The sequence below is a fragment of the Rhipicephalus microplus genome, chromosome 1 (assembly GCF_043290135.1).
Source record: "Rhipicephalus microplus isolate Deutch F79 chromosome 1, USDA_Rmic, whole genome shotgun sequence".
NCBI classification, from domain to species: domain Eukaryota; kingdom Metazoa; phylum Arthropoda; class Arachnida; order Ixodida; family Ixodidae; genus Rhipicephalus; species Rhipicephalus microplus.
The window spans coordinates 102,674,389-102,689,764 of record NC_134700.1 but is presented as its reverse complement, the minus strand read 5'-3'; the positions used below and the strand labels follow the sequence as shown (position 1 = coordinate 102,689,764).

The 15,376-nt window shown below is 39.6% G+C and overlaps 1 protein-coding gene across 1 annotated transcript in view; it reads left to right on the top strand.

The window, feature by feature from the left end:
• The window catches only part of LOC119178424 (coiled-coil domain-containing protein AGAP005037), a 421,294-nt gene that overhangs the window by 364,934 nt on the left and 40,984 nt on the right, over window positions 1-15,376 (top strand). The window contains exons 12-13 of the mRNA XM_075886482.1: window positions 6,853-6,900; window positions 10,005-10,079. Coding sequence (XP_075742597.1) covers window positions 6,853-6,900; window positions 10,005-10,079 — 123 coding nt within the window. The remainder of the gene's footprint in view (window positions 1-6,852; window positions 6,901-10,004; window positions 10,080-15,376) is intronic.

Genomic DNA, 15,376 nt, shown 5'->3' with positions numbered 1-15,376 from the left:
ATTAAATTCATTCGAGTTTAACCAAGAGTATTTTCGACAAATCAACGGGACCGCTATGGGCACCAAAATGGCACCTAATTATGCGAACATATTTATGGGAAAGCTAGAATCTGAATTTCTTGCACAAAGTTCCTTGAAACCAATGTTATACAGAAGATACATAGACGACATCTTTCTTATTTGGACCCACAGCGAGGGCGAACTTCTCAGCTTTATAGACACTTACAATACTGTACATCCGAACATACACTTCACACACACATACTCGCAAGTTACCGTAAATTTTCTTGATGTTACCATAACGATAGAAGAAGAGAAGCTCTCTACAACCCTATATCGCAAACCAACGGATCGACAACAATACCTTCATTACCAAAGCGATCACCCACGCCACTGTAAAAACAGTATTCCATACAGCCAGGCTCACCGGTTTAAGCGAATCTGCTCTAGAGACGCTGACTTTGACACGAGCTCACAGAGGCTAAAACTTATGCTCGAGCAACAAAAATACCCCCCACATGTAATTAATGACGCTGTTCAAAAAGCGAGAAAACTAAAGCGTGAAGACTTACTTATGAAGCGACCACCACGAGAAGACCCACAACGAACAAACCTCTGCTTGACTTACAGCACAAACTTCCCCAATGTAAACAAAATCCTTAAATGACATTACAACATTGTGGAACAAAGTGAACGTCTGAAACGCGCATTCCCATCTGCTTCAGGCATCGTTTACCGACGACCACGTAACCTCAAAGACACCCTTGTCCACTCCCAAATTAACACATCACCCCCCAATAATTCATGCCGCCCTTGCTTAAAGCCACGATGTCTTGTATGTAAGGCAATGCGAGAAACAGACAAAGCAACCAGCACGCAATCCAAGTTTTCGATTAACAGACGAGGAAACCTAACATGCGATTCTTCTAATGTGGTGTACCTACTCGAATGCAACGTGTGTGGTATGCAGTACATCGGACAAACAGAAACACCATTTAGGATTCGCTTCAATAATCACAGAGCCCATGCGAAATCAGCCCCAAGTCTACCTCTATCAAAACATCTCAATCTTCCCGACCATGCATTCGACAAACTATCAGTAACGCTCTTAGAGACGAGATTTAAATCAAATCGAGAACGTGAACAACGAGAGTCATACCTTATCCACCGATTTAACACCCTCGATAGAGGAATAAATGAGAATCCTGGTACACTTGCAGCAATTAAAGCATTAGAAAACAATAACGGCAACAATGAAAATAGTAACTGAGTTCACGGCACTGCAGCTGCGAAGGGCACTGGACAACCTAAAACAATTCCAAGTGTAACTACTCTTCCTAAGTGCAGCTGTCGTCTGTTTTCTGTTTTATTTTACTACCCAATCAATTGTGCCATGCACGACATGCCCAACAGCAACCATGTGCACAGCCGGGAGGCCCCCACGACATGCATAATTTAGAAGCGGGCCAGGAATTCGCATTGCACGCGCTTGCACAGCCTACCGCAATACGGGGCACCCCTATTTTTACGACGAAATGTTGACAGGGCGCGGAGTAGTTAAAGGCTTAGAACTTCCTAAAATGCCCGCTGACCAGCCTCTGCCACAATACGCGGCCCCCGTCCTTCTACGACGAATTGTTTACGGGACCCCGAGTAGTTAAAGGCTTAGGACTTCCTGAAAAGCTCTTTTTTGCCCCACACCGAACCGCCGGTGCCAGGAGGGGCCGTCTGATCGGGAGGAATGCGCTAGTGAACGGAAACATACACAGACCGCTGACATCAGAAAGGTGAAGGGGAGAGGGGGGAGAGAGATGGGGGGAGTGGAGGGAAAAGTGGAAAGGGGGCACCCGAGGGGCGTTCACCCTATATTATTTTTCCCTTTTTTCTTTTTTTCTTTCCTTTTCTTTTCTTTTTTTCTTTCCTTTTTTTTTCCCTCTTACCTTGCCCTCTGATTCGAGATTGTATAAAGCTGAGCACCGACAAACTGTATCTTTATTCCTGATGAAGGCCAGACTCTAGGCCGAAACGTCGAAATAAACCACGTTGTGACCGCTCACGGAGGATTTACTAGACTATATATATATCTATATATATATATATATATATAGCAAGCAATCTCACCGCCCTTAAAATGCAAGTTCATGATTGCTACTCGAGCGATCCTCTCACTCCGCGTTGTTTCATGCTCGTTCAAGACTGGTGGTTTACTTTCTGTTTGAGCATTTGACGTCAGTTCTAACGCGCGGGAGATGTTATGCACTTTCCAGGCAATAGGGACGGGCCGACCCATTTGATCACTGCTTCAGCAGCGCTTCGCGCTTTTACCCGCTCGTGAAAGTTACGATTCGAGGGAGCATGTTATCAATTTGGACTTGTTACGGAATATGGCAGCGACGAGAAAAGCCCGCCGAGAGTGTTGAAATAATTGCTATCGCAATAACAACGCAGTTTTTTTTTTACTGTAAAATAAGTTTTTTGGGTTAGCTCTGCCTTCGGTTCCCCCCTTTCTTTTAATTTGCGCGTTTATTTTACGAATTTGGGTACCGAACCTGCAAATAAACAAATCCTCTTTATAACAAATCTTCCGGGAATTGATCTATTTTGTTATATTTAAGTTTAACCGTTCAGCGCTTGTGAGTGAAAAGCATACAATACATAATCTTTTTTAGTGCAGCCTACGAAATCTCCATGTAATGTCAATAAGCAGAGTGTACCACCTCGACGTATAGAGAATTGAGCATATGTCCGGCAACGGTGACTCCAGAGCCGCAAGATTATGTTTTTTCATTTCTCTGTTAGTAATTATTATGTGATGACATCACATCTGAGGAGTTGACGCATTAAGATCAAGTTGTCATTAGAGGATGTTTTTCTTCTGGAAGTTTGAAGAAAGCGGGGATTGTTTATGCTTGACAGGACATTCCAGAAATGACCTCAGTGCTTGCCTAAGTAAGATAAAGTGCGGTACGAAATCGCTTAGAGAGAGCTAGTCCGAATTATCTGCATTGTAGCTAGAATAGTATTAGAATACACCTAATGTGATTTTGTTTCCATGTACCTTTCCTGTATTATCATCTATCTGCTTCTATAGCTTCAGCATGTTCCACACTATGTAACCACACTTCTGACACCATACACTGCACACTGCAATCACTGCACATTCAGTGCATCAAAGCTTCCCACCATTGGTACATACGTTCATATGTTAAGTTTTCATCGTTACAGCACGTTGCAAAAATTTTGTGCACTGTGAACCACAACATTTCGTTCACATTTTGCATGAGGACCTGTTTAGCTTCTTTTACACACTTTTTGCACATTGTTACACTTATGGGTGGCTTCCCATTTCAGCTCTGCGTTATTTGCTTAATGTACCCTTACTGCAAGTGCGCCCATCGCAAGCCATAATTCTGTCATCGTTTCATCAGCATTTGGGAACTCACTGATGAGCTGTTGTGTCACTTGAGACATGTGCTCACTTTCGGTGTGCGCGTGCAAGTTCCTGAGAATATTTGCTAACGTGCTTGCTGCAATTGCCACTGGATATATCATGCACGCTGTTCTTTATTACTGTTTGATGCAGTAAACTTACGCGAGAAAGTAAAGTATGAATCCTGCAATGTCTGATCACATGATTTAATATTGCATTCCCGGCATCCTAACATGAGAAGTGTGAACTGATGGCTTGATACAGCTGTTTTTTATCAGTGCTAAGAGTCGTAAAAGAGACACTGTCATGGTTGTTGTATATATTTAGAGCTTGTATGTTTGGAGGCTGAAGTATCTCAGTTGCAATGTTGCACCATATTCAGCAGCATAGTGCTCCCAAACATGAGTAATATATAATGCATATTATTGTTTTTTACAAAATTGATTGCTTTCTTCTGCTGCAACATAAGCCTTTTCAAGTATAAGCATGCATTTCTGTACCACAAAGTGGCAATTGTCTCGCACTTATATCTGTATTTCCAGTTTTGCTGTGTTTACATCATGAATGACTCTAATACATCTTCAGAACTGTTCTGGTAATTAGTTAAAAGTGTTTTGCACATGTTATATTCTTTTTGAAAAATTAGTTATTATTGCTGATCATCGCCTTTTGATGTTTTAGATGAACTTGGATGTGTTGTGTATATGAGGTTGGTTGCTCAGCAGCTCCTCAAGGAGAACTTTTCTAGATTATGGTATAATTACTGTGAGTTCTGGAATGCCTTTCAGCGGTAACATTTCTTACGTTATATGAAAACAAAGGCACTAATAATTAAGTAATTATAGCGAGCTAAGAAAATTGTCTGCCTATCTCACAAATTAGGATTGCACCAAATGTTCACTGCACAATGTAAAAGGGCCTTACAGTTCTTGCTTTTTCTAACATTATTAAAATGTGTCACTATGAGTCACATAGGCTTGTGCGAATATTTGAGCGCTTTGATTATTTGAACAAATAATACAGCATTCAAATTTGCTTCAAATTGAATTTGAACTATTGAAAACTTCGAAGTTTTTAAAACAAACAAATAGGCGTGTATTAATCTGCATGTAACTTGCTGTAAAGGTGGTTTTACTGCAGTAAAGAGATAGTCATTCGTAAAAGCACCTATCTTAATTCATCATAAATTGTAGGCGTGAGCGAATTATGAATCTTTGGTTCGTAGTGAATTCGAAGGGAAGATTCATTTTGGTCAAATAATTTCAAATCGAATTCGAATAATATATATGACATATAAGGAAAATGGGCATATTTATCATGGTCTAACTAACTTGCACAATATATTTTTCAATTGAAATAGAGCCTCTATGCAAATGCCTTTTTCTTTCATTCAAAGGAAGTCAAAACAATTTTGAGTAGTAGCAGGATTTGACTTTTGGTAAGATGCGAGTGATAATCTGTGAATTACATAACATTTTAAAATTTATTATACATATAGCTTATAAGTCATCATAGCAAGCTTTTAAGCTTAATTAATTGAGGAATTGATTTGAGGGTAATAGGTTCATATAAAGGGGCCCTGAAACACTTCTTTAACCAGTCATGGAAGTTATTCACTGAAGAAACTATTGCCTCACAAATTCACCACCACGAACATTTTTAAAATTCTTCCAGTATGAGCGTAGTTGCAACGCTTTGTTGCACTCTCTTTTCCTCCCGACAAAAGCGCTGGGGTGAAATATCACGTGGGCCTGATCACTTTTTGCACTTTTTCTCTCGTTCTTCGAACACGCGGCTTTTCAGAGCGAATGGGCATGTGGACAAGTGGCAGTCGTAGCAACGACCGAGCGTGTCGTGCTCATGGCTGATACAATGACTGTGACGATAAATTTTTGAGCTTGTGGCATTATTTGCCGAGAGAAGAGAGCAATTTTTAGCTGACTTTGAGATTTATTGTGAATAGCAGGCCACATGCTGCGCTATAACATTTGGCTCACGCTTTCTCTGTAGCCTCGACTACCAAACGGCAGCGTTTTCTGACCATATTCAAAAAGTGTTGCAGCGAGGCTCTTTAAATTTGAAGGGAGCTTCTCGGCAGAGCGGATTTCTTTTGTATCAATGTTTTCATGGTTTAGCACTTTAACACTGCAGTGAAGTTGCCTTTACAGGCAACTTCACTTCACATGTGGACTAATATACACCAATTCGTTCATTGCGAATACTTCAAAATTGTCAATAATTTAAATTCGAATCGGAGCAAACTCGAATACTCTACTATTCGTTCAAATATTCGGACCATGCGAATATTCTCACAAGCCTAATAATTTCCATGTAACCCCTCGTAAATAGAGTTTTGCTGCAATAAAGTAGTGCTATGCCATGAAAACACGTATGAACATTATGGGCAGTATGGAAGACATGTAGGGGACAGTAGCACTGCTGCAAAGCCCCACTTCTATGTAAAATGAAGACATTATCCTCACTAAAATTCATTTATTGGGTTTAAAAGCTTGGCATATTTATTTTTGTGCTCTAAGTATAGCAAATTTTAAAAGGTAACATAATTTATGGATTATCATTTTCATTCTACCGGAAATCAGATCCTATGAATTTTCAAGATTGTTTCCATGTCCCAAGTGAAGCGAAAATTGGCATTTGCACAGGCCTTGTTTGAAATGAAAAAAATTGTGCAGGTTAGTTAGGTCATGACAAATGCACCCATTTTTTATAATACGAGATATATACGCTATTAAAATTCGATTCGAAATTATACTACCAAAATTACCATTCGCTTCAAATTTGCTTGGAACCTGAAATTTACTATTCGCACAAGCCTAGTCATTAATATTGACATCTTGCCAAAAAAGATTTAGAGCCTAAATAAATGTGAGTAGCAGTGCTCCCGAAGTGAGGTAATATTAAAAGTACACTTGGTAGAACGAACAGTTGAGGTGATTGCACAAATTCTTTTTTTTTACCTGGGATATCTGACCTTCACTACATCGCCATGATTCTGTGAAATTAATACGACTGCTGACACTACAGGCACATTAGACTAGGCAAACCACCGCGAAGGTTTTGCCCCACTATCTTTCATCTAACCAAGGCTTCTCCTGGCTGTATGTGGAAGCAAAAATTATTGAACCGAAAGTTTTATGGAGTAAAGGATCCTAAGAAATGATTAACTGTGCCAAAAATTGATATATGTTAGGTAAAAACAATAATTCACTGCATTGAAAAATGCTTTAAGGCCTTTTTTATCGCATGGTGAACTGATGTCTGTAGCTTCGTTCACACTCCCCAGTGGTGCTTTGTGTTTCAGTTCATGTCACAAATGTTTGAGAGTGTGTGCTAAGCAAGGTGGCTGACTAGATAAGTTCACAGCCAAGAGAAAGCTACCTCGGTTGTGTTCGTCTTTTCAGATGACGTTCGGCTGCCAGAATATGATGTGCAGAAGCACCCCTTCAAAGGTACAGGCTCGCGAAAGCAGCCGCCTTTGTGAGGCCCTTTTTTGCCCCCCCCCCCTTATCAATTTTACTACAATTTTGAAGCTTTTGAGATGCATGCGATCAATCATTTTTTGTCCTGTGCCAACCCTACCTTATATATCCAAGAGCCAGGATATTTTTATCCCATGGCCCTGTTACACTTTTTGGGGAAAGAGGATTTTTGTTGGTTGGACGATTGAAATTTTCCTGTGAGATTTGTCTCCTGTTTACTGAAACCATCTGGCCCTGCATCGTAACAACACTGGTGCCCTGCAAACATTTACTTGACCTAACGGCATGATGGTCATAACCCTGCATGTTATCACTAAAAGAAAGCATCTTGTGACGTTTAACGAGACCCCAGTCACCTTATCTTAATGGTATAAGGTTGGTATAGTAAATTTGGGTGCAACTTCGGTGCAGAATGCTTTGAATGATTATGCCGAGCAATAGCATTATGGGAGATGTTCTATTGCACACTTACCTCAATTATGCTAAATAACAGACGAGCGATATTAGCATTCTCTAATGTTAATTTTCTTGATTACCTCAAAGCGTACACCTCTCTTGACACAATTGTTGGCCACGTATGTGAAGTATATGTACGCACGGGTTAAGCATGCTGTGAATGGTTGGCAGGCAACAGCTAGGACAGGCCACAGTGCTGAGGACAAATATGTCAGTGGCCTTGGGATAAGCTGTAGTCATCATTCTCTCCACAAACTACGTTCAATGTGCGCAGTAAAAAGTGGAGGGCCGCTACAAATGTTTCATCTATTAGTCAGCTGCATTAAATTAAATTCTCAGCCATTGAACACAGTTTGAGTCGATATTGCTCACATTCAGGTGTGGTATTACTTAACAAAACTGTTGAGTTTATGTGTTTGCTACCTTTGAACTTTTCTGAAGCATTAGCAATATTGTCTGCAGTAGTCTGAGAGCATATCTCACGCTTCATACACTGGGAATTCAGATACATCAAACATAGGGCTCGGTGACGTTTCATTTTTGATTAGCAGTTTTAATGCTTACTAAAAACTGTTTTCACATTCGTGGAGCATTTCTGCTGTAAGTTGTGTGGCAGAAGCACTCCTTGAAGACATAATTGCTTCATTGTATGAATTCGTTGTACTCTTCTTCTTTTGCTGTTATTATAGCCGCAATGCTTTATATGTGTTTATTGCAACCCTTTTTTTGTATTCATTGTACCCACTCATGCCTAAGGTCTGAAGATCAGACCGGCAGTACTGTAATAAATAACTATATAAATAAGTAAATAACTAGTACAACAGGACAAAAAAATTGGCCACATTTGGTCATTAAACAGTATTAGGTCTCACCCACTGCAAAACTAAGTGAGGCACTTAGGTAAAGAGAGGTTTTCAAACACTGCAGCTGTTTTAAACGGCTAGACATGTGATTTCTAAAACAAATTTGGCAGAGAAATATCCTCACGAGGTTGTGTGTTTATTACAGAGACTGCTTTTAGTAATTATGTATACCGTATATTTCGGTACCCAATGAAATTAAAAGGAAAGCAGTGATACTGATTTCTGTGTAGAGCCAGAAAACAACATCCTGTACATTTTCATAGCTCGGTCATCTCTAACATTGTCCAAATGGGCTATTTTCCAAAGCCAAGTTATGAATGCACATGATGCCACCATTGACTGATACGCAAAGATACATTGTTGTCACCAGAGGAGATATAATCAGATAGTTTTTTCTGGGCTGCGGACCTGTCATGTTGTGCCATTTACCAAAATATACATGTGCCTCTGATGCGATGGAACTTGACTGTTTTTGGGCTATTATATATTATTTTTGCTGCCAGAATACATTCCGTTCCTCTCAGCGAAAAAAAAAAAGGACTCCATTATTGTTAATAATTTAGTATGTGACAAGAGCTTGTTTTCTCTGTATGAGGGAAATGATCAATGAAGTTAGGCATGAGCAATCCTACTTAATGTTAGCTTCGTTATATGTGCCCATCCTCATTATATCTGTAGTTTTTCGCACTTTCTTATTGCCTTTTTTATTGCAGGTGTATGTTAGCTGATTTCAATGCACGTTTGAGTAATCTGTCAGTTTAATAAGCTGCTTGTATGCTCTGCATCAGGCATGTGCGTATTGAAATGAAAATAATGCAGGATCACAATGCTTGAAAGGTGAAAACATATGCAAGAATCTCTTCAGCTATTACTTTTCGTTTTGCTGCCCAGTGGAAGAGACATTAGTGACAATCGTACAATGTAACTCTGTATGGCTGAAATATTGCCTTTTTGGAAATCTTTTTACCTTATTCAAGACCTTTGTCTGCATCATGATGTTCTCAATTTAGCCTCGATTCTTACACTTTTTGCTGCAGTGATTTAGAATAACGGGACATTAGGGAGTAGTGTTAATTTTGATTGGTAGGTGACAGTTTTGCCACACCTAGCAGGCCAAGTAAGCTGTTTTAGGTATGTAGGCATTGCACGAAAAAAAGATAAAACAGAACACAGAGTTGGCAACCCAACAGAATAAACCACTGAGAAGTTTGTAGTGTTAAATATTGAGCTAGTTGGTTCCTGTTTACTCGAGAGAAAAACAGTGCAAAAGTTTGACATTGATAAGAACAGACAAGAACACACTGTGCTTGTTCAATCCTGCTCTTTGTATTGTGTTAAAAATTTGCACTGTTTTTTTTATTGCAATCATGCAAGCTTTATGAAATATGATGACCTTTGACTTTGCCTCTTCCGAGTTAAGGCTAGCAGAGAAGCCTGTAAATGCTCATCAGCATGAGAGCAACGAAAATGTGCAACTGCGGTATAACATACTTCAATTTGCATTGAAGGTACAACTTCCAAGATATTAGATGAAGAAATGGCTTAGATTTCATTCTCTACTCTAATTAGCATTCTTGAACAAAGGAATACTTTAATAAGATGGTTTTGAACTACCGATAAGAAACTTTTGAAGGAATGCATTACACACATCTGAAGCCTTTGAGCATAGATCCCTTTAGTGTCCCATATAGCGGTCCGGGGTCCGGGCTCACCCGACGTTCTTCTTCCTTCCTTCTGCCCGCATTCTCTTTCTAGAGGAGAAGTCAGTGTCATTCTCAGACGAGACCCTGGATTGCCACAAACAAAGGCAGCACTCGCCACAACCAGCAGGTGATTGTCCCTCTGCCCTCTTCGCCTGGCCGCTGCTGTAATGCTCAGGCCATCTATATGCGCGTGCGCTCATGCTGAATGTATACGCTGCCAAAGTATGCCGGTGCTGAAGCGTGTAGTAGTGGTCCATCAAAACTGCCCTGATTATTTCTACGATTTGGCAGATAGGGTGTGCCTGGCTTTCTTCTCATTTCAGTGTATGTTTTGATGACTGTAGTTCTGTTTTAATTATCCTGCTGTGACAGTCATGGGCTGTCCTTTGTAGCACATTTGTTTTCTGCATTCCCTTTCTTTGCTAAAGGCATGGTAACAAAGCCAGGTTGAAACAGTGCATTCTCTTTTGGCGATTTTCCATGTATATACTAATGAAATACGTGAGAACTACTGCTTTTTTGTTATTTCTGTAGTTTCAGAGTAAGTACAGTGCACTGCACTTAGGCTAGCTCTGATGACCCGTGAGTTTCACCTATCACCAATATAATTTACAAAGGCATATTAAGAATTCAAAATACCATGAAAAAGTAACTGATGAAACAATTTTTTCAGGATGTTCTTATCTGCATATGTGAAACCAGTTTATGTAAACACAGATAATTAGGACTATGTGATTTCCCTTGGATGCAGGATATTTCTTTCCTTCACAAGGAACATTTCTCGAAGGTACTGTTTAAAAAGAGTTCAGACAATTCTTGCACATAAATTTAATGGTGCTGTTATCTTCAAATTTTATGACTGACGGTGACCACAAGTGTAAATACAAAGTTGTTTAAGTAAATGGAACTGTATGTTATTTTGATAATTGTTTCCGAATAAGGTGATATACCATGATGACTGAGTTGAGCGTGTTTGCAGGCCACGAGGTTTATATGTTGACATATGGAAAATGTGTTCGTGGTACCTTATGCATGCAAGAACACAGGATCAGTATGATCTTCGTGTTTGTTATGGGTTCTTGTGTTGAGTGTGTCTAACAACATTTACGTGTTTTTACATCTTAACTGGAAGAACTGTTTTCATATAGTTATAGTGGCTGTTAATATTAGAGCTGTGCGAATAATGAAATTCTAGGTGCGAAGCAAATTTGAATATTGAAGTGTGAGTGGAAGTTGAATCGAATGTTTTGCTAATATTTCTCGAAGCTTCGAGCCGCAATTGAATCTAATCTGGGCACAGACACTACTAACTTGGGCATGATTCATGGCTGCCACCTACTACCTGGTTGTGCATCCTGCACTCTCAGCCACGGCTTCAGTAGTTGTGTAAAGGTTTCAGGGCATTGTGTATGTTTGTAATTTCTAGGCTCAATAGTGCTACAGAGAAAAAAATTTTCTCTCTAAACGGTGAACCTCAAGCATCCTTCAAGCTCTTTGACGTATATTGTTTGAAATCACTGCTCACTTTAAGTGCAACTATTCTTTCATTTTGATGCATGTTGAATAGCTCTTCACGTGAAGGGCATGCTTATTGGTTACTCGCAAAAGCATGGCACAGTTTAGCACTACCATGTGTGTTTGCTCTAGGGATGCGTGCATGTGTGTCCTCAAACAAGTGATCATATGCTCAACTACAGTAGACTCTCAGTAAACGGAACCTGAAGGGACTGGGCAAATATGTTTTATTTAACAGGAGTTCCGTTTACTGAGAGATGAACATGGGTTCAGAATACAAGCCTGAAACCAAGTATTACAGAGACAATAGTTACGTTTAAGCAGTATATTTCCGTTTAACCTATTTCCGTTTACTGAGAGTCTACTGTATTTTCCAAGCCAATGGTGATGGAGCTCTTATTTCTCATAGAAAGTATTCGCTTGTGTGATAGCCATTATTTTTTCCTAGAACACTTTGCAATGTGACTGACGCAAAATTTATGCATGAACAAAATGCGTGATTGTTACGGCAGAGCACGCAATAGCTTTAATACTTTCTAAATGGGTAATCGACGCTCAGTGCACTATTTCGTTTCTTTTAATGTCCGTGGTATTATAGCCCAAAAGTGAAGTTTAATTAATCGCACCAACTTGGTCAAAAACAAATGTTATTTTTACGCTTCTACGACAGTGTGCCCCAATAAACTGTGTAGGGCGTAACGCTGTGTCTGACGTCGCCTGTTGGACACATAAACCGAGAGCAAAGGTCAATGACGGCCATGTGAATTGTGGCTTTTTCAATACTTATCTTATTATCCCATGATATCCAACTTAGTCGCTGCGAATAAGGTTGCTGCCCATACTGTCACATGCAGTTGATGAGCCAATTTTGTCAAGTTAAGAGGGCCGCGTGCTGCCGCTTTTATCGACGCTTACACTTCCTCCGATGCCGGACAAAACAGTGCTAGCTGGTTTGCTGGCGAGGACATAGTGGGTACGGTGACCATAGTACTTTGCTCTTCTACGAGGTGGCCAACAAAGCTCGTGAAAACAAAAAACAAAAACCCCTCATTCACATAAGGAGCCTTTGTGGGAAGCATGTAATGCATATATTAACACCTTTAGGCATTCGCAATGATTGGGGGTGCAATCACTGAGATTACGTGCATTTTGACTAATCAGCATGGTGGTCAAGAAGCAGAGATCGGGCCAGCATTTATAGCGGTGCTTTGTTCTACTTCATTCTAATCATGCAAATTTCGTGGCTGGCTGATCTCATTTATAGTGTGGGCAGACCGTCACTTTCACCCCTCGTCAATGTGACAAGCACGAAAGGGTACTGGCGTCAGAATAGAAATAAGAACCAGCCTGGGTGGGCGGGTGTACTGGATAGGACTGACACCAGTGACCAGCTGCTCACGTGCAGGCGAAATAATGTCATCTTGCATGTAGGCAGATAGCTCATATAGCTCCCTAGTTTATTAGCACAATACAACCTAAAAATATTAGCTGGCGCAACCTTGCAACTGCTCTTAAGTTAGCGACCTGTCGTCCACTGTGTCGTCGCACGACATACGAAAACTCTCTCCACCTTAATGCATTTTCGTCCATGGGTGTTCCCGGCCGTTTACTTCATTTTTGCACTTGAAAATAACTTGCATAGTAATAATAAGGCACCTTTACTTTGGCATGCACACTCTACAAAAGAAAATAATGTTCTTTAGAGGAGAATGTTTTTTTTCAGGCAAGCCCAATTTTGGATATTTTTGCACTCCTGACGAGCCAAATGAGTGTATATTTAATATAATGCGTGACTACAATAAATGTACACATCTAATTATTGCTTACTGTGCAGGCGCACGCCAACTACTCAGAGCATATTCAATGACTGACTATTTCACCTTAGCATAGAAAACGCAACATTTTGAATTTGCATTTTACCAATTTTCAGGCATAATCTACTTGACTACACACAGGCCAGCACTTATCCTTTAAAGCACTAAAAAATATTAGGCAGCTCATCATTGCCTTTTGAATATGCTTTCCAGTGTGATATTTCTGAGCACTTTATTGGCATAGAAAACAATTGAGACTGATACAGTGCCCTTCCTAATTTGTCAATATGCAATGCAACGTAGCAACAAAACTAAAATGACATTGTAATTAAGTTTACCATATTGAAAAAAGAAGTAATATTCTGTTTCACATTAGTGCAATCCTTTTATTTTGCATGCCTAATGTAAAAATTGATTGATTGAAACGTCCTCTGTTATGATACATTCTCGTATTATGTTATGTTATATGCTTTAAAGCAGAGCTATCAGTAAACTTGGAATAAAGAAAAGGATATCATTTTGAGCAGTACATGTATACTTTGAAATTAATAGGAGCGCATATATTCATTCGTATATTTACTGAACATGCAGGTGTGACTCCGCTCAATACGATCAAATTGCTTATTGTACTACTACAGTTTTCTTATGAACTATTGTAAGTAGAATGCTTTCTTTTTACATCTAATCCCAATTTATTGAAAGGGAAGAAACAGTACAGACTAGGTGCTTCAATTCGCTCTGTTTTTCCTCACAGCAATCTAGCTCTAGCTCTTTTCTTAATTGGTAGCCCCTGCACCAGCATGCTTGCAATGTTGTTTATTTATTTAATTTTTTGCCAAGACACTGAACATATGGTAGTTAAAGTTTGAAAAAGTAGAATTTCAGGCCAGTTGGTGATAAGAAATGAGTTAAATGAAGTGTAAAAAAACAAGAAAATCACCGTGACACAGACGGACAAATGCTTGTCCCATCTGTCTCCCTTTTCTGTGCTTTACATTATAACATAGCAAGTGTTGGGTTTTTAATCTTTTACAGCTGTTCTTTAAAACATATCATTTAAACCTGCTTACTGCATATTGTTTACTCATCATACAGAGCCATTTTCAGTATAACACAGATCTGTGAAGATAAGCATTTTTTATTTTCCAACTAATGCATTGCGATAGTGACAGTCTACAAGTTCACTATAACTAAAATATAATACTATCAGGGGTTCAACCTTTCAAAACCACAATAGGGCCATCATGGCTACGATGCCTCTATAACTGAACAGGACTACGTGTTGTGTATCACATTCTCATATCTAATTTCATTCTGCAGTAAGGTCAACCTATATACGGAATATGATGGTTATAGGGTATGAGAAGCTGGTGTAAATGTGCTACATCAGGTGAACTTTTTCTGCTGGGCATAGAACCATGTCTATATGGTTAAAGCCTTGTTCTTTTCTGAGATACTTAAAGAAACTTTTTTTCCATGTCTTGGGCTTGCCAAGTATTTTTGATCCTTTTCAGCCTTCCACGGACTCGTGCAAAAAGTGATGGACTTGAAATACGTATCCTGAAGCAACGTATATCTTCCTGTTTAGTGAAGAACACTACTCTCACAGAGTTTTGAAGATTAGATTGCCTATATATGTATAAAAATTGTTCTCAAATAGGCATATGCATAAATGGACTAAATACGAGATTGCAAATTATGGCCTTAGTTATATTTCTACAGTGTGGGCCCACCTATTGATACACATGGAGCAAGGTCTTGGAACTATACAGTGGTTCGTCACGAACTGTAAGGAACTAGCTGCCACACGGGCGTTTTTGAAGGCCATCGAGTTAATAGTCTATCGAGTCAACAGAGCACCCCACAACGTCATTGAAACTTCAATGGCCATTAAGCACTGCAAGCAGAAACGGTGTGAAGAACATGTTCTCTCCTTCACAGTGTACTTTGTGTACTTGCACACACGATTAGAAACATGATTACAAAAAATGAATTTAACCAGTATGCTTTCAAAGCAGCATACGTGAGGGTTGTGAATGTGCGAACTGCACATGCTCGCTACAACACCCATGTGCTTGTCTTCAGTGTGCTGTCT